This window comes from Amblyraja radiata, chromosome 1 (assembly GCF_010909765.2).
Source record: "Amblyraja radiata isolate CabotCenter1 chromosome 1, sAmbRad1.1.pri, whole genome shotgun sequence".
In the NCBI taxonomy this organism is placed as follows: Eukaryota; Metazoa; Chordata; class Chondrichthyes; order Rajiformes; family Rajidae; genus Amblyraja; species Amblyraja radiata.
In genome coordinates, this window is record NC_045956.1 from 31,219,172 (window position 1) to 31,241,886 (window position 22,715).

Below are 22,715 nucleotides of genomic sequence, written 5' to 3' on the forward strand. Positions count from 1 at the left end.
ATTGCAATTAATTATGAAAATAAATAATCTCTCAAGCAAAAAGCTTTGGTAAAGGAAGGTGAATGGTAATATGTCAGAAGGAAATGACACAGAAGCATGAAATCATTATATAAAAGACAAAGAAAAGTTTTACCTTCCTGCAGCCAACAGGTCAAACTCATTTTGTTTCCAGCCAAACTGCAATAAAACACTAAATTAGGATGTTAAGAAAACTAAAAAAATGGAAACAAAATGAAGAGCAACAAGCTAGCAAAGATGAAAGAAAACATATTTGACATGCAACTTTTTACATCAACATTTAATATTCATACATAATTTACCAGATGATAAGTTGCATCTAGCCTTGAATAATATCTAACTTTTTCACAAAATTCTGCTTCTGAAGATAGGCACAACTTGCTCACCAACTTATGCCAACACTTCATAACAAAACCTTTCCATTCTTGTTATGCATTTAAGGGCCAAGTATGACATTTCAGTGCACACACCAGCCAAGGATGTTGCCAGGGCTCGGAGGCCTGAGCTACAGGGAGATTGGTCCTGCGGAGCTGTGGACTACCCACTGTGGGGCTGGCCGGCCTCGGAGCGTGGGGAGCGGTGGTGGCTCGCTGCTGCGGCCCGACTCTGGAGCTCAGAGGCTCCAGCAACGCAGCTTCTGTGGACTGTGACAGCGGGAGCTCGTGGGGCCGGGTGGAGACCGCTTTCCAGAGCTCCCGCAATGCAACTTCTCCAGCCCATGTCGCGGGGTTGGAACGACCCGGAGCAGGGCTGTACATCGCCCGGCGCAGCTTAATGGCCGTGGGACAGTCCAGCGCCCGCCGGGGGCTCCAACTTCGTGACTTTTAGACCGGGAGCAGGGCCGTACATTGCCCGGCGCAGCCTAAAATGGCCGTGGGACTTACCATCGCCCGCCTGGGGCTTCAACATCGGGGGGAAAAATGGAGAACAGGGGAGAGAAAAGACTTTGCCTTCCATCACAGTGAGGAGGAGGTTCACTGTGATGGATGTTTGTGTAAATTGAATTGTGTGTATGTCTGTAGGAAACTGTCTTTATTTGTATGGCTGTGGAAAAGGAGTTTCGTTTGAGCCTCACTGAGGTTCAAATGACATATAATACAATACAATATTTATTACATCATATAGAGATGCACAAAATCATGAGGGGAAATGATAGGGCGAACGCACAGCGACTTTTACCCAGAGTAGGGGAATCAAGGACTATAGGGCGGTAGGTTTATGGTGAGAAGGAAAGTTTTAATAGGAACCTGAGGGACAACTATGGTGGGTGTATGGAATGAGTTGGCAGAGGAGATAGTTGAGGCACATAAAAGACACTTGGACAGGTACATGAATAGGAATGCTTTAGAGGGCTATGCCCCAAATGGGACTAGCTTAGATGGGGCATCTTGGTTAGCATGGATGAGCTTGGCTGACGGAACTGTTTCTGTGCTGCATAACTTTATGACGGAGAGGTAGGTTATTTTCCAATTGTCAGATTCAAATTAAGTGGTGAAAATCTGAAATACAAATTCCAAGTGGAGGAGATTGACTGATCAATCGTTGTTCAAGGAGAACACCCATTACTAAAATTCCCCAAAAACAAATACCAAGAAATAAGATAGCATTGCTGAGACTTTGTTTATCCGCTACATGATGAAAAAATTGTATTATTTGGAGTTGATTGCCTCAAAAAGGCAGCCAACATCATCAAGGACCCACACCATTCTGGCCATGCACTCATCTCCCCGCTACCATCAGGCAGAAGGTACAGGAGCCTGAAATCTGTTACATCCAGGTTCAGGAAATAGCTTCTTCCCCACAGCCATCAGGCTATTAAGATCGGCAACAAACAGACTCTGAACTGTAACAGCCTATTGCACTTTATCTGCTTATGTATGTGTATGTTGAACTGAACTGTTCTGTATTTTTGCTTACAATGTCCTGTTGTGCTGCAGCAAGCAAGAATTTAATTATCCTATCTGGGACACATGACAATAAACTCTCTTGACTTGACTTGATTGTAAATACAATCACTTCTGGATTGTGAAACATCGATTGTTAAATTTGACAGTGCATTTCCTGCCAGGATCCATGGTAATGCATCTAAAATTGTTTAAGCCCATCAGACACACATTTAGATTCAATAACCTTGCATCCAGTTCCAGTTTTGCCCACACAAATTGGAGGTTACAGGTTGCCCAAATTACTTTGTTAGTCATTTGTTAGTCACTGTTAAAGCAATTTCCCCACGTATAGTGGGTTCCATTGGAATGACATTTAAAGGACACCTCATTTAATAATACAAAACGCTGCAGTAGGCTTTGACATTTCCTGGGCAGACTTAAGGGCCTGTCACGAGTCCTGTGCTGAGTTGAAAGGACCTTAAAAGAAAAATCAAGATTTTTGTGATCTACGAACTCCTCCTCCCGACTATCTTTTTACTCGTGGACTTTTTTGTCAAGCTGGAAAAAACGTCCCGACTTACCTGATGCCCCGAGTACCTATGGCTGGCATAACGAGCCGCTACGATATATCTACGGACTCCTACGGACTCGCTACGGACATTCTCCGAGTTTGAAAAGGAGAAAACTTGGGAGAATTTGTGAGCCACTCGTGAAAGTGGAACAGGCCCTTTAGAAACTTTCCAAATCTTCTTAGTCACTTCATTCTATAATTTCAAGCTTACTTAAAAAATTAATACATGATTAATGTATTTTTCACGGTGCCTCACCGGCCTTACCGTGGGAGCAATTCTTTGAGTAGGAGTTTAATGATAGGTGACCAAAGTAACAAAGGCAAAGTTAGACTTCCTGGGGAAGAGGCATGTAATTATGTGTGCAAAAATTATAGCCTTGTTGAGCAAATCTTTAACTCGAAAGAGCTATGCCTCCACAGGCACAACTTCACTAAGGTGTTCAATTAGGTGTAATAATACAGCACTGGCAAGATCATTTACATATATGTGGGGACCTCATTGAAACTTACCGAATGGTGAAAGGCTTGGATAGAATGGATGTGGAGAGGATGTTTCCACTAGTGGGAGAGTTTAGGACTAGAGGGCACAACCTCAGAATTCAAGGACGTTCCTTAGGAAGGAGATGAGGAGGATTTTTTTTAGTCAGAGAGTGGTGAATCTGTGGAATTCATTGCCACAGAAGGCTGTGGAGACCAAGTCAATGGATATTTTTAAGGCAGAGATAGATAGATTCTTGATTAGTACGGGTGTCTGGGGTTATGGAGGAAGAATGGGGTTGGGAGGGAAAAATAGATCAGCCATGATTGAATGGCGGAATAGAGTTGATGGGCTGAATGGTCTAATTCTGCTCCTGTCCCTTATGATCTGATATATGTTTCAACTGGCTGTGTGCAAATTAGCTGTCACATTTGTTGCAGTGTGACAGTAGTTCCACTTCATATACACTTTGTAGGTTGTAAAGTGATTTGGGACAATATGACATCGTGAAAGGTGCTGCACACAATTACTTTTCGAGCCCCTCATTTACTTTAGTGGCATGTTTAAGGCACAGTGTTTATGTTGGGAATAGCCTTCAGTAATGTAAAATTGACAAGTTTTAAGTCTGCACTTTAAAAGTGTACACATTTTACATCTGTGGGAAAACATAGTTAATGTATGCATGCAATTTTCCTATTTACACATACTTTCTTCAATGTACCGTTAACAATTCCATTTGGAAAATGCACAATTTTGCTCTCTCAAAAAAGCTTGGATGATAGTTACGTAAAGATTTTCTTACAGAATGAATTAGAGGTCCCAGAACGATAGCACTGTCAACGCATCTTCCAGTCACCACTACATCAGCACCAAGATCCAGAGCTCTGCTGATCGGTCGGGCTCTATACAAAGAGAAAGACAGGTGCCAGGGGTTATGGGGAGAAGGCAGGAGAATGGGGTTAAGAGGAAGAAATAGATCAGCCATGATTGAATGGTGGAATAGACTTCATGGGCCGAATGGTCTATTTCTGCTCCTGTCACTTATGACCACATGACTTTATGACCTAAATTGAATAAATAATGGATGTGCAGGGAATGAAGGGGTATGGATCATTTGCAGGCCAAAAGGCCTGTTCCCCTGCTCAACTTTACTATGTTAATTATTCATTATTCCAAGTACTGTTTAATAGGGATGAATGAGTTTAAAGGCATTAAAGTTTTATTCTAACATTTTTACAACCATTCCCAAGTTTCTAAAACGTGCTTGAAGTGGAGTCATTATGGTTTTGCTGTTTCAGCTAAAATGTAAGCAAAAAAACATGGTCAAACAGACTCTGCAAATTGTACCGGAAGTCCATAAACATGTGCAACAGGGTTATTATTAAAAATAATTATATGTAAGACTATATCCACCCTTCAAACAAAAACGTCTTCAAACAGAAACAGAATGTTGGAAGAACATGGTGGGTCAGGAAGCATCTCTGTACATTGATGTTTCAAGCTGAGACCGGCGGTGCAGCAGTAGAGTTGCTGCCTAACAGCGCTTGCAGACCCGGGTTCGATCCAGACTGCGGGTGTTGTCTGTACGCAGTTTGTACGTTCCCCCCGTGACCTGCGTGGGTTTTCTCCCAGATCTTCGGTTTCCTCCCACACTCCAAAGACGTACGGGTTTGCAGGTTAATTTGCCTGGTATAAATGTAAAAATTGTCCCATGTGTGTGTGGGATAGCGCAAGTGTGCGGGGATCGCTGGTCGGTGCGGATTCGGTGGTCCGAAGGGCCTGTTTCCTCGCTGTATTGCTAAACTGAACCTGGCACCAGGCCTGAGCATTAACAGCAAAGATTGCCAGTAAAGACGTGAATCGAGAACGTAGGTTTAAGGAGAAGGGGAAAAGTTTGTTTGAAAGGAGTGCACTGGGGATATGGATTATCTGAAACTAGAAAATTCACTGTTGATGCCACTGGGTTAACTAACGAAACCCCTCAACAACTTCTATTTTAATTTCTTTCACTTTCTACAGATTAAAGTGGTAAACAAGGGCACATGCACAGCTCCTAGCTATGCCTGTCTTTCTGTTGCCTGTGACCTTTCATCCAAGAATCATCCAGCAGCACACTCCCCACGCCAGTCCTCGAATTCTTTATCAGCCAGAGTGTACGGGGTGATCGCTGGTTAGTGCGAACTCGGTGGGCCGAGGGGCCTGTTTCCGCACTGTATCACTAAAGTTTAAATTATATCTACAACTACATTGTTGCTGCTTCCTGCAAGTTTCGCCGTACCGCAAAATTCACCTGAATTATTTCTGACACTTCCTTTCCTGAATCACTCTGTCTCCATCGCTAAGGACAGAGTATCCATTGACACCTTCTGAAAACCCACTAACTCCCTCAAATCTACCTCCTCCCACAATGCCTTTCGTGAGGATGCAATCCCACTTACTCCGTTCCACTGCCATTCTATTCTCAAGATGAGGCCTTCTGCTCTAGAGCTTTGAAATTGTCCTCCTTTTGAAAGTGTAGCTTCCCTTCTGCCGTAGTTGGTGAAGCCCTCGAACATATTCATCCATTTGCCATGAGTCTGCTCTAACCCCCTCCTCACCTCCCCCATCCCTAGACAGAACAGCAATGGATGTCCTCTGGTCCTCACCTTTTACCCCTCTAGTATACACCATCCGATATATCATCCTCCGCTGTTTCAGCCAGCTCCAACATGATTCCACCTGCATGGTCCCTGCATGGTTCCCTCCAGCCTCACTATCCGATATATCATCCTCTGCTATTTCTGCCAGCTCCAACGATTGCACCACCAGTTACATCTTCTCTTCCCCCCTTTCTGCTTTCTGAAGGGACCATTCTCCTCAAGACTCCCTGGTCTACTCATCCTCCCCCACCCATCCTACCCCAAGCCCTGGCACCTTCCCTTGCAACTGTAGGAGGTGTAACACATCCCTTAACCTCCCCTCACATCCATCCAGGAGACAAAACAGCCCTTCCAGATGACATAAACATCTGCCTCTCTAATAATAATCAACAACCCTTTTGATGTAAGATCATCAGCCTGAAACATTTGTTTCGCTCTACTCTGATGCAATCTGCCCTGCGGAGTATTTTCAGCATGGAAGGGGGGGTGTGGGGAAGGGGGGTGTGGAGGGGAGGGGGAAGGGGGGGGTGTGGGAAGGGGGGGGGGGGGGGGTGGTCACAGCAGGTGCAGCTCGCACTCTGATCACCTTCAGCTTTTGGCCTCACGCAGTAGTTCCCGGTCCCACTCCAACTTCACTCAGAGGCTTCCGGTTCAACTTAACAACTCCCGGCTCACGCTGCTCATGGACTAAGCCTCGCCTCCGGGGCTTTATTCTCCGCGGGTGCCGGAAAGGGCCTTACCTTCATGGTGACTGACAGGTGAGAAGACCAATCTGCTGATCTCACGATTTTTTAAACCTTCATAAATTTACTAATATTTCACCGATCGGAACAAAACTTGGTGCGCTTGGAGCTGAGGAGAACGGTGAATAAGGTGGTGAAAAATTGGAGTGATATACGTTAGCGTTTTTGCGTAAATTAAAAGAAAATGCAAACCGGAAGTGGTCGAGATGAGAGTTTTAGTAATAGTATGGATGAATATTCCCACATGCCAGAAAGCCTTCCCACTGTTTCGAAATGTGTCTGATGATATTCAGCAAGGACATGTTTCTGTGCTGTACAAGTTCATGATAGTGCAATGGTTTGTGGAACCAAAGGGAAGCAAAGAAGAGATAATGGGCAGGGATACCTATGGCTGAACTCACATGTGTTAGTATAACCATATAACCATATAACAATTACAGCACGGAAACAGGCCATCTCGGCCCTACAAGTCCGCACCGAACAATTTTTTTCCCTTAGTCCCACCTGCCTGCACTCATACCATAACCCTCCATTCCCTTCTCATCCATATGCCTATCCAATTTATTCTTAAATGATACCAACGAACCTGCCGCCACCACTTCCACTGGAAGCTCATTCCACACCGCTACCACTCTCTGAGTAAAGAAGTTCCCCCTCATGTTACCCCTAAACTTCTGTCCCTTAATTCTGAAGTCATGTCCTCTTGTTTGAATCTTCCCTATTCTCAAAGGGAAAAGCTTGATCACATCAACTCTGTCTATCCCTCTCATCATTTTAAAGACCTCTATCAAGTCCCCCCTTAACCTTCTGCGCTCCAGAGAATAAAGACCTAACTTATTCAACCTATCTCTGTAACGTAGTTGTTGAAACCCAGGCAACATTCTAGTAAATCTCCTCTGTACTCTCTCTATTTTGTTGACATCCTTCCTATAATTGGGCGACCAAAACTGTACACCATACTCCAGATTTGGTCTCACCAATGCCTTGTACAATTTTAACATTACATCCCAGCTTCTATACTCAATGCTCTGATTTATAAAGGCTAGCATACCAAAAGCTTTCTTTACCACCCTATCTATATGAGATTCCACCTTCAAGGAACTATGCACGGTTATTCCCAGATCCCTCTGTTCAACTGTATTCTTCAATTCCCTACCATTTATCATGTACGTCCTATTTTGATTTGTCCTGCCAAGGTGTAACACCTCACATTTATCAGCATTAAACTCCATCTGCCATCTTTCAGCCCATTTTTCCAAATGGCCTAAATCACGCTGTAGACTTTGGAAATCCTCTTCATTATCCACAACACCCCTTATCTTGGTATCATCTGCATACTTACTAATCCAATTTACCACCCCTTCATCCAGATCATTGATGTACATGACAAACAACAAAGGACCCAACACAGATCCCTGAGGCACCCCACTAGTCACCTGCCTCCAACCCGACAAACAGCCATCCACCATTACCCTCTGGCTTCTCCCATTCAGCCACTGCTGAATCCATCTTGCTATTCCTGCATTTATACCCAACAGTTTAACCTTCTTAACCAACCTTCCATGAGGAACCTTGTCAAAGGCCTTACTAAAGTCCATATAGACAACATCCACTGCTTTACCCTAGTCAATTTCCCTAGTAACCTCTTCAAAAAATTCAAGAAGATTAGTCAAACATGACCTTCCAGGCACAAATCCATGTTGACTGTTCCTAATCAGACCCTGTTTATCCAGATGCTTATATACATTATCTCTAAGTATCTTTTCCATTAATTTGCCCACCACTGAAGTCAAACTAACAGGTCTATAATTGCTAGGTTTACTCTTAGTAAACATGTATCCGTGTAAGCATTTGCATGCTTGTGACTGTGAGTTTGAGTGTTTTTGTGTGCATTTGTGCCTCTGTGCACAAGTTGCAGTAATTAATGCATTTGTGCCGAGTAACACTTACAAATGTGTCCAATGCTTAAGCATTAATGTCATTCAGCAGACCTTAATCTTCCAGACCTCTTGCTGTCTCCTTGGTACTGAATCAAATCCTCACTCTATTGAACGTGTTTTGTAGCTGTTGTGCACCAGTTATGCCACATTAAAAGAAATTACGAAAAATTCACTCTTCCGTATAAACTTCAAGGCTTGGCATGGAGAATCTTGTGGACAGTCGCAACAATGACACAGCTATACACTGCTCTGCTGTCACAGCTCAAGAATATGAAATGACAGGCAAAATGGAAGAAGATTGCTATCTTCTTGCTGTCAGGAAGCACGCTAGTCTGCCATCTATACAGCTCTCTCCCTGGCATTAATAGGTGCCCCATGACCTTGCACCTAAATGTAACATAGAACCATTGATAAGGAGATTGAGGAGTCAATTAACTACAAATGCAAGGAATTCTTAGATTGGCAACTCCACAAAATTTCAAGGGAAGAGAATATTTTCCGGAGACCGAGTTACAGCAGAAAATGAATGTAGTTCATGGAAACTCAGGAACTCTTTTACAGCAAGAACGTATGTGTTCAATGCTGTTAAAGCCACTGCAGCTCAAATATCCAAGGTCCGCACTAATGAAAGCCAAGAATGGAAGTTAAGTTATCACAGAATGAGGCAATAACACTTAAGACACCTCACCCTGTCCTTGACCTGAATACCATTAACGTCAACCCACAGAGGGCTGTTATATCCACATGAGGTTGAAATGACAATGAATAAACAAGGCCTCGGGAGCAGACTGTACCTTTGCTGAGGTTCATAACCTTGGTGATGAAGGGGTTCAGTCATGAGTCGAGACCATTATGGTCTACATCTGGATGGCAAAGGTTTTTCCAGGGGACCAGAGGGGCTATAATTATAACCATCTTGAAGGAAGGAAACAAATCCTGAGGGGTTCATGCTGACTTTCACAGGAAAAACAATCACCAACTGTTGGTTTAGACGTTGGTGAGACCACATTTAGAATATTGTGTTCAGTACTGTTATAAGAAAGATATTGTCAAGCTTGAAAGGGTTCAGAAAAGATTTACGAGGATGTTGCCAGGACTAGATGATGTGAGCTACAGGGAGCGGTTGAGTACGCTGGGTCTCTACTCCTTGGGGCGCAGGAGGATGAGGGGTGATCTTATAGAGGTGTACAAAATCATGGGAGGAATAGATTGGGTAAATACAGAGTCTCTTGTCCAGAGGGGAATTGGGGACCACATCACATAGGTTCAAGGTGAAGGGGAAAAGATTTAATAGGAATCTGAGGGGTAACCTTTTTCACACAAAGGTTGGTGGGTGTATGGAACAAGCTGTCAGAGGAGGTAGATGAGGCTGAGACTATCCTATCGTTTAAGAAACGGTTGGACAGGTACATGGATAGGACAAGTGGGACTAGTGTAGCTGAGACATGTTGGCCTGTGTGGGCAAGTTGTGCCGAAGTGCCTGTTTCCACACTGTATCACTTCATGACTCTATAACCTGACTTGGCTGAAGAGTTGCTCCCCAAATCAAAGCATGGATTTGTCCATATCAAGACAAGATGGACAAGAGTTTCCCCCTACAATAATATCAAGAGAAATGCAATACCAATAACTTTAAATTGCCCATTCTAAACTCTACAAAGCTTTTGGGTCCATCCATTAGGATTATAAAAATTTCAAAAGAGAGCTGGGATAATCACTTACTACAGGTGCATAAATGTTCGATCAACGTACGACATACTCTCATCCAATTCAAAACATTACATAGACTATATTATTCAAAAACTAAAATAAATAAACTCTTCCCTAATGTCTCACCCATCTGTGATAAATGTCTGTGTCAAGAAGCTACCATAGCGCATTCTTTTGTTTTTTGTACAAAAATCCAAAAATTCTGGAATGAAATATTTGACATCTTTACAAAATTAATTAAAATAAAACTGGTACCAAAATCAGAATGGATCATTTTTGGAATATCGGAAGGTAACCCTGAACTAAACGTGTTTCAGAAGAATTTACTCAATTACGGGCTAATAATGGGAAAAAAGCTCATACTTAAATTCTGGAAAAATGCGCCTACACCAACAATAAAAATGTGGATATCAAATATGTTTGAAACACTACATCTGGAAGAGATGAGATTCCTCTTAGCAGGCAAAGCAGACCACTTCCAAAAGACGTGGTCTACGTTTTTGGAACTATTACAAGTATAAGGTGCAATAGTAATCTAAAAAACAAATAAATAAATAAATAAATAAATGGTACCAGGATCTGGCAACGGGGGGTAAAAAAAACAACAAAAACAGACTTGGTTGGTAGTCCCCTTTCTGCGGAGTTTAATGTTATAATAGAGCGATTGTTTCTCCTTTCTTTTTCCTTCTTTTCTAGGGTCTACTTTCTTTCTTTACTTCCTTCTCTAACTTCTTTTCTAAGGGTCTTTCTTTTCTCAACATTCTCCTGCACCTTCACGACTCTTGCGCACTTTCCTTACTTCCTTTACTTCTATCTTTTTTTTTTAAAGCTCAAAAAATGAAGCGGTACAAAAAATGTATTAAGACATATGTGTTGTGTATTATTGTAACTTACCGTACTTCTAATAATTTTTTTTTTTTTTTTTTTTTAAATAAATAAATAAACTCTACAAAGCTTTTGGGTCCATCCATTAGGATGCATTACAGAGCACCCTCCTCATATTCAACTATCTGCAAAATTCTTCTCAATCTTTTATTTGTTTTGTTATAACATGCAGGTGTCCGAGGTTATGGGGAGAAGGCAGGAGAGTGGGGTTAGGAGGGAGAGATAGATCAGCCATGATTGAATGGCGGAGTAGACTTGAAGGGCCGAATGGCCTAATTCTACTATTCCTTATGACTGTATGACCTTTTGCACGACATGATCCCTCCACAAGAGGATGAAAAGTCTATGTGGCTAACAGGTCCATAATAGAGGCGATCTCAGTACAAACTAGTGTCTAGCATGGCTGCAACATTTTCCTATCGTTTTTTCAATTTTGTTCAGCACAATGCTCCAAGACATCTCCACTTCAAAATGAATGTTACTTCAATCTCAGAGTTCAAGTTGGAGTAAGCAGCCAATGCTTACTTTTGTGGATGTTTGGATGCAAAGCTCAGGTAATGGAACTCGCAGGAGGCTTCCACTCAGTGTGGATGGCATTGAGCAATTCCGGACCAGAATAAAGGGCAGAAGGAACACACGTTCCCAAACTACCAACCACCTGTCCCTTCAAGCACTTCTTTCCTCATCTGTGGAAGATTCACACCTGCGTTCCCAACCATAGACTCATTAGGGCGGCACGGTGGCGCAGCAATAGAGTTGCTGCCTTACAGTGAATGCAGCTCCGGAGACCTGGGTTCGATCCCGACTCCGGGTGCTGTCTGTACAGAGTTTGTACGTTCTCCCTGTGACCTGCGTGGGTTTTCTCTGAGATCTTCAGTTTCCTCCCACACTCCAAAAGCGAACAGGTTTGTAGGTTAATTGGCTCGGTAAACGTAAAAATTGTCCCTAGTGGTAGGATAGTGTTAATGTGCGGCGATCGCTGGTCAGCACGGACCCGGTGGGCCTAAAGGGCCTGTTTCCATGCTGTATCTCAAAATAAACTAAACTAGTCTCCCCCAACCCCACAGAATCCAGACTCATAATGCAATGCAGTTCTTAAGAGAGTGTGACGGCCAGTGTCCCTGAGACACATTCACCTTCATACTGAAGTCACACTCCACCATATTGTGTGGTACTATACATGTGCTAGATGGTAAAGGCACAGAACAGATCTGACCACTGAAAACCGGACATGGATGAGAATAAATGGATCATCATTCATGGCAGGAATGTATGCTGTTACAATCTGTGATCTCGTGGCCCTGGAATAACTATCACTCGGTGATTATTATCAAGTCAAGGGATCAACATGAATTCAATGAGTACAGAAGGACTGGCCATGTACAGCACCAGACATACCTAAAAATGGCAAGGTGTCAGCAGCATACTGCAATACATACTAAACGGCAAGAGCAGCATACAATGCACAGAGCTCACCAATCTCACAACCAACAGATTAGATCAAAGCACTCAGTCCTATAGCATCTAGTCATTAATGGTAGTCAGCATGGTTTTGTATGGGGAGATTGTGAGTCCCAAATCTGATTGAGTTTTTTTTGAAGAGGTTGATGAGGGCAGAGCTGTAGACGTTGTATATATGGATTTCAGCAAGGTATGTGACATGGTAGGCTGCTCTGGAAGGTTAGATCCCATGGGATCCCAGGTGAGCTAGCTGACTGGATAGAAAATTGGCTTCATGGAAGGAAGCAGAGAGTGATGGTGGAAGTTTGTTTTTCAGACTGAAGGCCTGTGACTAATGGTGTGCCTCAGGGTCGGGTGCTGGGCCCATTGCTGTTTGCTATTTATTTGAATAATTTGGATGAGAATGTACGAGGTATGATTAGTAAGTTGTCAGATGACACAAATGTAGGTGGTATTGTCGGCAGCAAAGATGGTTGTCAAAGATTGCAGCAGGATCTTGATCGGTTGGGCAGGTGGGATGAGGAATGGATAATGGTGTTTAATACAGAGAAATGCAAAATGTTACATTTTGGGAAGTCAAACAAGGGCAGGACCTACACAGTGAATGGCAGGGCACGAGGGAGTGTCGTAGAGCAGAGAGATCTAGGAGTGCAGGTACACAGTTCCTTGAAAGTCGCATCACAAGTAGGGTGGCCAAGAAGGCTTTCGGCACTTTGGCCTTCATCAGTCAGAATGTTGAGTATAAAAGGTGGGAATTCATGCTACAGATATACTAGACATTGCTGACGCCACATTTTGAGTATTATGTTCAGTTTTTGTCACCCTGTTATAGGAACAATGTTGTTAAACTGGAAAGGGTGCAGAAAAGATTTGTGCAGATGTTGCCAGGACTCGAGGGCTGAACTATAGGGAGATGTTGAGTAGGCTGGGCCTTTATTCCTTGACAATAGACAATAGACATTCGGCCCTTCTAGCCAGCACCGCCATTCAATATGATCATGGCTGATCATCCCCAATGCACATTGATGTGGAGGATGAGGGGTTATCTTATAGAGGTGTATGAGATCATGAGAGGAATAGGTTTGAATAGTTGGTAAGTTACTAGAGAGTATTCTGAGGGATAGCATATACAGACATTTAGACGGACAAGGGCTGATCAAGGATAGTAAGCAGGGTTTTGTATGTGGGAGGTCGTGTCTCACAAATCTGATTGAGTTTTTTGAAGATATGACCAAAAAGGTCAATGAGGGCAGAGCGGTAGATGTTGTATATATGGACATCAGCAAAGCATTCGACAAGGCTCCGCATGGTAGGTTGCTCTGGAAGGTTAGATCGCATGGGATCCAAGGAGAGAAGGCTGAATGGATAGAAAATTGGCTTCAAGGAAGGAAGCAGAGGGTGATGATGGAAGGTTGCTTGTCAGACTGGAGGCCTGCAACTATTGGTGTGCCTCAGGGTTTGGTGCTGGGCCCGTTACTGTTTATCATCTATATCAAAGATTTGGATGAGAACATGCAGGGCAAGATTAGCAAGTTTGCTGATGATACAAAAGTGAGTGTGTAAGATTGCAGCAGGATCTGGATCAATTGGCCAAGTGGGCTGAGGAATGGTTGATGGAATTTAATACAGAAAAAATATGAGGTGTTATCTTTTGGGAAGTCTAACATGGGCAAGACCTACACAGTAAATGGTAGGCCTCTGGGTAGTGTTGTAGAGCAGAGGGATCTAGGAGTACAGGTGCATGGCTCCTTGAAGGTCGAGTCGGTAGATCTGGTTGTCAAAAAGGCTTTCGCAACATTGGCCTTCATCAGCCAGTGTATTGGGTATAGAAGTTGGGAGGTCATGTTGCATTTGTATAAGGCATTGGTGAGGCAGCATTTAGAATATTGTGTTCAGTTCTGGGCACCGTGTTATACGAAAGATGTTGTCAAGCTGGAAAGGGTACAGAGAAGATTTATGAGGATGTTGTCAGGACTAGAGCATCTGAGCTATAGGAAGATGATAAGTAAGCTGGGACTATTCCTTCGAGCGCAGGCGGATGAGAGGTGATCTTATAGAGGTGTATAAGATCATGATAGGAATATATCGGGTAGATGCACAGAGTCTCTTGACCAAAGTAGGTTAATCGAGGACCAGAGGACACAGGTTTAAGGTGAAGGGGAAAAGATTTAATACGAATCTTGGGAGGTAACCTTTTCACACAAAGGGTGGTGGATGTATCGAGCAAGCTGCCAGAGGAGGTAGTTGAGGCAAGGACTATCCCAACATTTAAGAAGCAGTTAGACAGGTACATGGATAGGACAGGTTTGGAGGGATATGGACCAATTGCTGGCAGGTGGGACTAGTGTAGCTGGGACGTGTTGGGCGGTGTGGGAAAGTATAAGCAAGTTGGGCTGAAGGGCCTGTTTCCACTGTATTACTTTATGTCTCTAATAGATACAGTAAATGCATTGAGTCTTTTACCCAGAGTAGGGGAATTGGGAACCAGAGGACATATGTTTAAAGTGAGGTGGAATAGGTTTAATAAGAACCTGAGAGGCAACTATTTTTGCATAAAGGGTGTTATGTATATGGAAAGAGCTGCCAGATGAGGTAGTTAAGTCAGGAAATATCACAACGCCTAATAAACATTTAGACAGGTACACGGATGACAGGTACATATGATAGGTTTAGAGGGATATACATGGTACCCGTATCGATGGGACATATTGGTCAGTGCAGGAAGTGTGTTTCCACGCTGTACTTTGGAAGAACTTTCTCCGGCACAATGACAAATGTTGAAGAAATTATGGGCTTGCGAGCATTGCCCAGATCTCAAGAATGAAAAAAGAACACCTTTATCTTACTCTAAGAATATTACTGATTGGGACATACAGTATTTCCTTTTTCTGATTTATTTTCTTTCACAGAGAGTAACATTTCACATTTCTTTACAGAATTTGCTATTCACTCCAGAATTAATGTCATAGCAATATCAAATAGACAATAGACAATAGGTGTGGGAGTAGGCCATTTGGCCCTTCGAACCATTCACTGTGATCATGGCTTATCATCCACAATCAAATATTCTCTCTCAGTTCAACACGTCTCAAAAATTGGGATAATTGTCAAAGGTTGATATCAATTCTTCATTCATCTACACAGTCGCAGCCCAGAAACCTGGAATACTGCCATGCAGAGTAAGTAGCATGATTTAAGCAGCCTTTGATTAATCCAGGATATCTAATTCTCTTAAAAATATGACAATGTCTGGCCAACATCTCCTTTGCGATTACCAAATTGTGATGTTGAGGCTGTATAAGGCGCTGGTAAGGTCGCATTTGGAATATTGCGAGCAATTTTAGGCACCATATCTGAGGAAGGATGTGCTAGCTCTGGAGAGGGTCCAAAGGAGGTTTACAAGAATGATCCCAGGAATGAGTGGGTTAACATACTCGGCCTGTACTCACTGGAGTTTAGAAGAATGAGGGAGGACCTCATTGAAACATACAGAATAGTGAAAGGCTTGGAAAGTGGATGTGGAGAAGATGTTTCCACTAGTGGCAGAGTCTAGGATTAGAGGTCATAGCCTCAGAAACAAAGGACGTTCTTTTAGGAAGGAGATGAGGAGGAATTTCTTTAGTCCGAGGGTGGTGAATCTGTGGAATTCTTTGCCACAGAAGGCTGTGGAGGCCAAGTCAGTGGATATTTTTAAGGCAGAGACATATAGATTCTTGATTATCACGGGTGCCAGGGTTTATGGGGAGAAGGCAGGAGAATGGGGTTAGGAGGGAGGGATAGATCAGCCATGATTTAATGGCGGAGTAGACTTAATGGGCCGGATGGCCTAATTCTGCTCCTATTCCTTATAAATTTGATTCAATGAATATAGTTTGCATCATTATTTCTTAAAATGGTGGCGCGGGGGCTCAACAGATCAATTTAATTTTGGACAGAATTACATCATCTTAGCTCATTTTGAACTGAAAGGGTTGAGCTGTCGACAGCAATTAAGAAATGGAGGCACTGTGATTAACAAGTCATACTCACCCTAGATAAGCATTCATGCTTTGGACATTTGCAGGAAAATGACTGTCGTTATACATGTCTGTGATGCCCACTTCTTTCAGCAAATCTTTCTGGCAAAAGGACAAAGAGGTGTAAACAATCCATCATTGCAAGATTCCTTAACTCCTAGAAGGCACTGAATAATACCGGTGCAGCCACACCCTGTTCCTAAATCCAGACTACAATCCAATTTTGCCAACTGAATCCACTTGGTCTGGACTCCTCTATCAATTCACACATCAGCCAACACTTCCGGTGAACAGCAGGTTGGGATACGCCCGATGAACAGAGGGCCGGGACATTCCCGTTGAGCAGGGAAACGTCCGGTGAGCAGGGACAGTCCCAGTGAGCATCAACATTCATGGTGAGCAGGGACACTCCGATGAGCAGCGGGGAGCTGGGACACTGCCGGGGAGCATACCCAACTCGCCCGGTGCAGTCAGACGACAGAGGAGGCCTCGCTTCACAGGGCACTGCGGCCTACTGAGAAGCCGGAGCGGAGCGAGTGGTCCAAGTCCTGGCGGTCGGGTTGGGCCAAGGACGATGTCGGTTCGGAGACTCGAAAGGAGTCGGGCTGAGAATGAAGCATCATGGACAAGGTCGGGTCGAGGTGGAAGGGCCACATTACAGAGATCAAATGGGGACCCGGCATGGGGTGGCCGCCAAGAACATAGGTGGACATGCGGGGGGTGGGGGGGACGAAGTACGGAGGAGTACTTTGTAACTTTGTCGGCCCCATTGTGGTGACTCTTTAGTGTATTTGTGTGCAAAAAACAAAGAATTTCACTGCACCTAGCTAGGTACAAGTGACAATAAAGTATGAAGCATCATCAATTCTTGCAAATGGCCGGAGTGCAGAAATACATGAAGGTTTTCCAACCAGGCTCTGTTAATTGTTGCTGCATCATTGATCTAATGTCTGAAAGTAAACCGCAATTTCAAATCCCAATTTAAAGTAGTTCTGATAACGTCTCAGAGCAAAAGTTAACTTCGGCACCATGGCCTAGAAATTCATTGTTTGAGAAGGAATTGCAGATGCTGGAAAATCGAAGGTAGACAAAGGTGCTGGAGAAACTCAGTGGGTGCAACAACATCCATGGAGCAAAGGAAATAGGCAACGTTTCGGGCCGAACCCCTTCTTCAGACTGATGTGGGGGGGGGGGGTGGTGGGTGGGGGGGGGGAGAAGAAAGGAAAAAGGAAGAGGAGGAGCCCGAGGGCTGAGGAAGAGCTGAGAAGGAGAGGAGACAGCAAGGGCTACCAGAAATTGGAGAAGTCAATGTTTAAGCAGCTAGGGTGCAAACTGCCCAAGCGGAATATGAAGTGCTGCTCCTCCAATTTCCGGTGGTGCTCGCTCTGGCCATGGAGGAGGCCCAGGACAGAAAGGTCAGATTCGGAATGGGAGGGGGAGTTGAAGTGCTGAGCCACAGGGAGATCAGGTTGGTTAATGCGGACCGAGCGGAGGTGTTCGGCGAAACGATCACCAAGCCTACGCTTGGTCTGACCGATGTAGGTCAGCTGACATTCAGTTGTGTAATGCTTTTTTTAAACTTATAGAATTGTTTTTCACTGGTGTTAAATTCACAAATGACCACTTACGCGTCATTTCAGATGAATTTGGAAATTCAATAGGACACTTCCTGTGTTCCGTCACGGTTGAAATCCATATTAAATTTATTTCTACACAAGGATAATGTTGTTTCCTTTCTAAGCTCCCTACTGTTGCAATTACCTCAGTTCCAGGTCTCAATCTGACAGCCTCCTCCCCCTCACCATTGAATCTGATGGTTTCCTTTCCTATCACTTCCTCCAACACTATTTATGCTGCCGATCCTTGTCTTAAAACCACACTCTCCCCAACCATTCACCAAAGACAACAGTCAAAATGGGGCAGCATGGTGGCACAGCAGTAGAGTTGCTGCCTTACAGTGCCAGAGACCCGGGTTTCAACCTGACTAGGGGGTGCTGTCTGGACGGAGTTTGTATGTTCTCCCCGCAACCACGTGGGTTTTCTCCAGGTGCTCCAGTTTCCTACCACATTCCAAACATGTACAGGTCTGTAGCTTAATTGGCTTCTGTAAATTGTAAATTGTCCCTAGTGTGTAGGATAGTGTTAGTGTAGGAGGCGATGACTGGTTGGCACAGACTCGGTGGGTGAAGGGCCTGTTTCCACGCTGTAGCTCTAAAGTAAAGTTTGAAGTAAGGGACTAAAGTAAAATGCCAATTCCTGATACTTCAAGCCACCGGCTCCCCACAAATTAAAAAAAAACAATAATCCCCCTCATATATAGAACTTTTTCTTGCAATTACAAAAAATTAAGAAAATAATTTGCCAAAAACGTTTTATTTATTTTCAACACAAATGATGTGCCAGCAGATATGATAGCAATGTTTTAGAGGTATTTGGACAGATACATGAACAGGCTGGGAATGGAGGTATTCTGATCACGTGCAGGCAGCCCCTGTTCCTGCACTATGTACATCTTACCACATTCAGTCCAAGTAGTCATAGCATACATCTTACCACATTCAGTCCAAGTAGTCATAGAATAGAAACAGGCTCTTTAGCCCACCATGTCCATGCTAACCATCAGGTCCTGTCTATATTAATCCCATTTACCAGCATTTACACCATGATTCAAGCACTTTTCTTAAATATTGTGAGAGTACCTCACTCCACCACCTTCACAGGCAGTAAACTTCACTGGTGAAAAGAATCTTCCTCGAACCCCTTCTAAACTTTGGTCTTAAACGCTTCTGCCATGGGAAAGTTTTTGGATGAACTATTCTGCTTTCTAAATATACAGTATAGAGGTATAGCAGTAAAGTGGTGACAAGGGGAGAGTGGTGGATGTTGTCGACATGGATTTTAGTAAATAATTTGATAAAGTCACCCATGATAGGCTGACCCAAAAGCCGAAGAGACATGGGATTAACAGTGCATTGGTCGTAGGGAATCTTAAATAAGAATTTAATTGTCCTATCTGGGACATATGACAATAAAACACTCTTGACTCTTGACTAACTGGTTTATTGATGGCTGTGGTGGAAAGCCAATATTCAGGCTGGAGACTGTGACCAGTGGAGTTCCTCAGGGATATGTGCTAGGATCTCTGTTGTTTGTGATACATATAAATGATTTGTAAATTAATGTAGACTGAAGATGAGATTGATCCCGGAGATGACGGGACTGTCATATGAGGAAAGATTGAAAAGGTTAAGCTTGTATTCACTGGAGTTTAGAAGGATGAGGAGGGATCTTATAGAAACATATAAAATTATAAAAGGACTGGTCAAGCTAGATGCAGGAAAAATGTTCCCAATGTTGGTGAGTCCAGAACCAGGGGCCACAGTCTTAGAATAAAGGGGAGGCCATTTAAGACTGAGGTGAGAAAAAGCTTTTTCACCCAGAGAGTTGTAAATTTGTGGAATTCCCTGCCACAGAGGGCAGTGGAGGCCAAGTCTCTGGATGGATTTAAGAGAGTTAGATAGAGCTCTAGGGGCTAGTGGAATCAAGGGATATGGGGAGAAGGCAGGCACGGGTTATTGATTGGGGACGATCAGCCATGATCACAATGAATGGTGGTGCTGGCTCGAAGGGCCGAATGGCCTCCTCCTACACCTATTTTCTATGTTTCTATGAAGAAGGGTCTCGACCCGAAACGTCATCCATTCCTTCGCTCTAGAGATGCTGTCTGTCCCGCTGAGTTGCTCCAGCATTTTGTGTCTATCATCGTTAATGTAGACTGGTTGGTTATAATGTTTACAGATGACACCAAGATTACTGGGGTTGTAGACTGCGAGGAAAGCTACCAAAGTATACAGTGGGATACAGATCAGCGACAGAACTGGGTGGAGAAATTGCAGATGCAGTTTAATCCGAGCAAGGGTGAGGTGTTGCACTTTGGGAGAAGGAATGTAAGGGGAAAATATATTAAAAATATACAATTAATGACATGACCCTTAACACCATTGTTATACAGAGGGATCTTGAGGTCCAAGTCAATTACTCCCTGACAGTCAACACAAGTAGATAAAGAAGGCATATAGGTTGGCTTGGCTTTTACAGGTCGAGGCATTGAATTTCAGTCAGAAAGTCATAATGCAGCTGAATAGGATGAAAGTTGATTTCAATATTATTAGGCATGACTTGGCAAACAAAGACTGCATTTACATCGACATTCAGGTAGTAGATTTTCTTTAAAATTAAAATGCTAACATGTTCCCATAAGGGGAAAGAGTAAGGAGGATAAGTCCAGGGAACCCTGCATGCCAAATAGAGGATTTGGTGAGGAAAAATAGGAAGAACTAAAACGGGAAGGGTTGGCTTTGAGGAGTGTAAATGTAGTGAGATGCTTCAAAAGGAATTAGGAAGGTAAAGCAGTCATGAAATATAAAGGAAAATCCCTCAAATATACAAATCCCAGAAAATACTTTCATAAGTATGCTAAGAGCAAGAGGTAACCAAGGAAAGGGCTAGGGGCCAAAGGAGCAATCTATGCATGAACATAGTACAGCACAGGAACATGCCCTTCGGCCCACAATGTCTGTGCATAACATGATGCCAAGGCCAACCCTAATCTGCGGGCATGTAATCCATATCCCTCCATTCCCTTTTTTCCAGGTGCTATCCAAAAATCTCTTAAATGCCACTATCATATCTGCCTCCACTATCACCCCTGGCAGTTCGTTCCAGGCACCCACCACCCTTTGAGTAAAGCAAAACTTGCCCAGCACAGCGCTTTAAACTTTGCCTCTCTTATCTTAAATCTAGGCGCCTTTAATATTTGATTAAATTCTCTGCCACAGAAGGTAGTTGAGGCCAGTTCGTTGGCTATATTTAAGAGGGAGTTAGATGTGGCCCTTGTGGCTAAAGGGATCAGGGGGTATGGAGAGAAGGCAGGTACAGGATACTGAGTTGGATGATCAGCCATGATCATATTGAATGGCGGTGCAGGTTCGAAGGGCCGAATGGCCTACTCCTGCACCTATTTTCTATGTTTCTATGTTTCTATGATATTTCCAAACTGGGAAATCGGTTCTGATTGTTATCCGACCTATGCCTTTCATAAATTTACATGTAATGTAAAACCATATAGATTCAGACAGTTAATTTCTGGACTCTCCTTATCCGTTAATAGAGCCATAGAGTCATACAGAGTGGAAATAGGCCCTTCAGCCCACCCTGCCCCTCACCGACCAACGTGCCCAATCTACACGAGACCGACCTGCCTGTGTTTGGCCCACATCCCTCTAAAACTATCCTATCCATGTACCTGTCTAAATGTTTATTGAACATTGTAATAGTACCTGCCTCAACCACCTCCTCCGGCAATTCGCTCCATATGCCTGTCACCCTTTGTATAAAGAAAAGTAGCCCCTCAAGTTCCTATTAAATCTTTGCCCCTTACGTTAAACCTATGTCCTCTGTTACTCGACCCCCCTACTACGCTAACCTTGTTAAAGTTGGCATTTTTAAAGCTTTAATCGCGAATAACGTATCAAATATAGGATGAAATGTTCAGTGAGGCTGATCACCGCTAGCCTAGCCATTGTGACGTCATCAGTTGAAGCTGATTGTTTTAATTTCAAAGTCTTTTGACTTTTTTTAGACTTTTAATCAGTAATAACTCGAGAATAAGTCGAGAAATAAAGCATAAAATGTTCAGATAAGGTGATCCCGGCCTCGAGGAGAAATATGTCAATCGGAATATGTAAAAATGTTATCGTTACCGCGTAGCGTTTTTGCGAAGATGTAAAGACAACCACATATACACACACAGATACACACACATATACACAAGTACAAGATCACACTTTTAATAAGTATACTAGACCAAGTGCAGACCCGTTGGGTCTGTTTCCCCAACGGCGTTTTGCAGGGGGGGGGAGGGGGGGCTGCGGCATCAAACTCATATTAACCAACCCCCAAACACACAGGTGGGGGGAGGGGGGGGGATGTGAAGAGGGGAGGGAGGGGAGAGGAGGTGGAGGAAATGGGACAGATTTGGGAGGGAAAGGAGAGCGGGGTAGGGGGTGAGAGAGGGGGATGGGGAGAGAGATGTGGGGGAGGGGGAGGATGGGGAGGTAGGGGAGGAGGGAGGGAGGGGGAGAGGGGTGGGGGAGAGAGGGGAAAGAGTGGGGAGGGAGAGTGGAGGGGGAAGGGGGAGAGGTGGAAGAGTGGGGAGGGAGGTGGAGAGGGGTAGGGGGAGTGATGGAAGAGGGACAGAGGGGTAGGAGGAAGGGGGTGGCGTAGAGAGGGAAGGGGGTGGGGGAGAGAGGGATGGGTGGGAGAGGGGTGCGGAGAGGGAAACATAGAACCATTGAAATTAAGTGCAG

General features: G+C 43.8%; 1 protein-coding gene across 1 annotated transcript in view; it reads right to left on the reverse strand.

The window, feature by feature from the left end:
* LOC116972209 overlaps positions 1-22,715 on the reverse strand; it is a 172,145-nt gene that overhangs the window by 128,420 nt on the left and 21,010 nt on the right. Inside the window, exons 5-7 of the mRNA XM_033019644.1 lie at positions 16,361-16,449; positions 3,756-3,855; positions 134-177 (exon numbers count right to left, since the gene is read on the reverse strand). Of these exons, the coding sequence (XP_032875535.1) occupies positions 134-177; positions 3,756-3,855; positions 16,361-16,449 (233 nt within the window). The remainder of the gene's footprint in view (positions 1-133; positions 178-3,755; positions 3,856-16,360; positions 16,450-22,715) is intronic.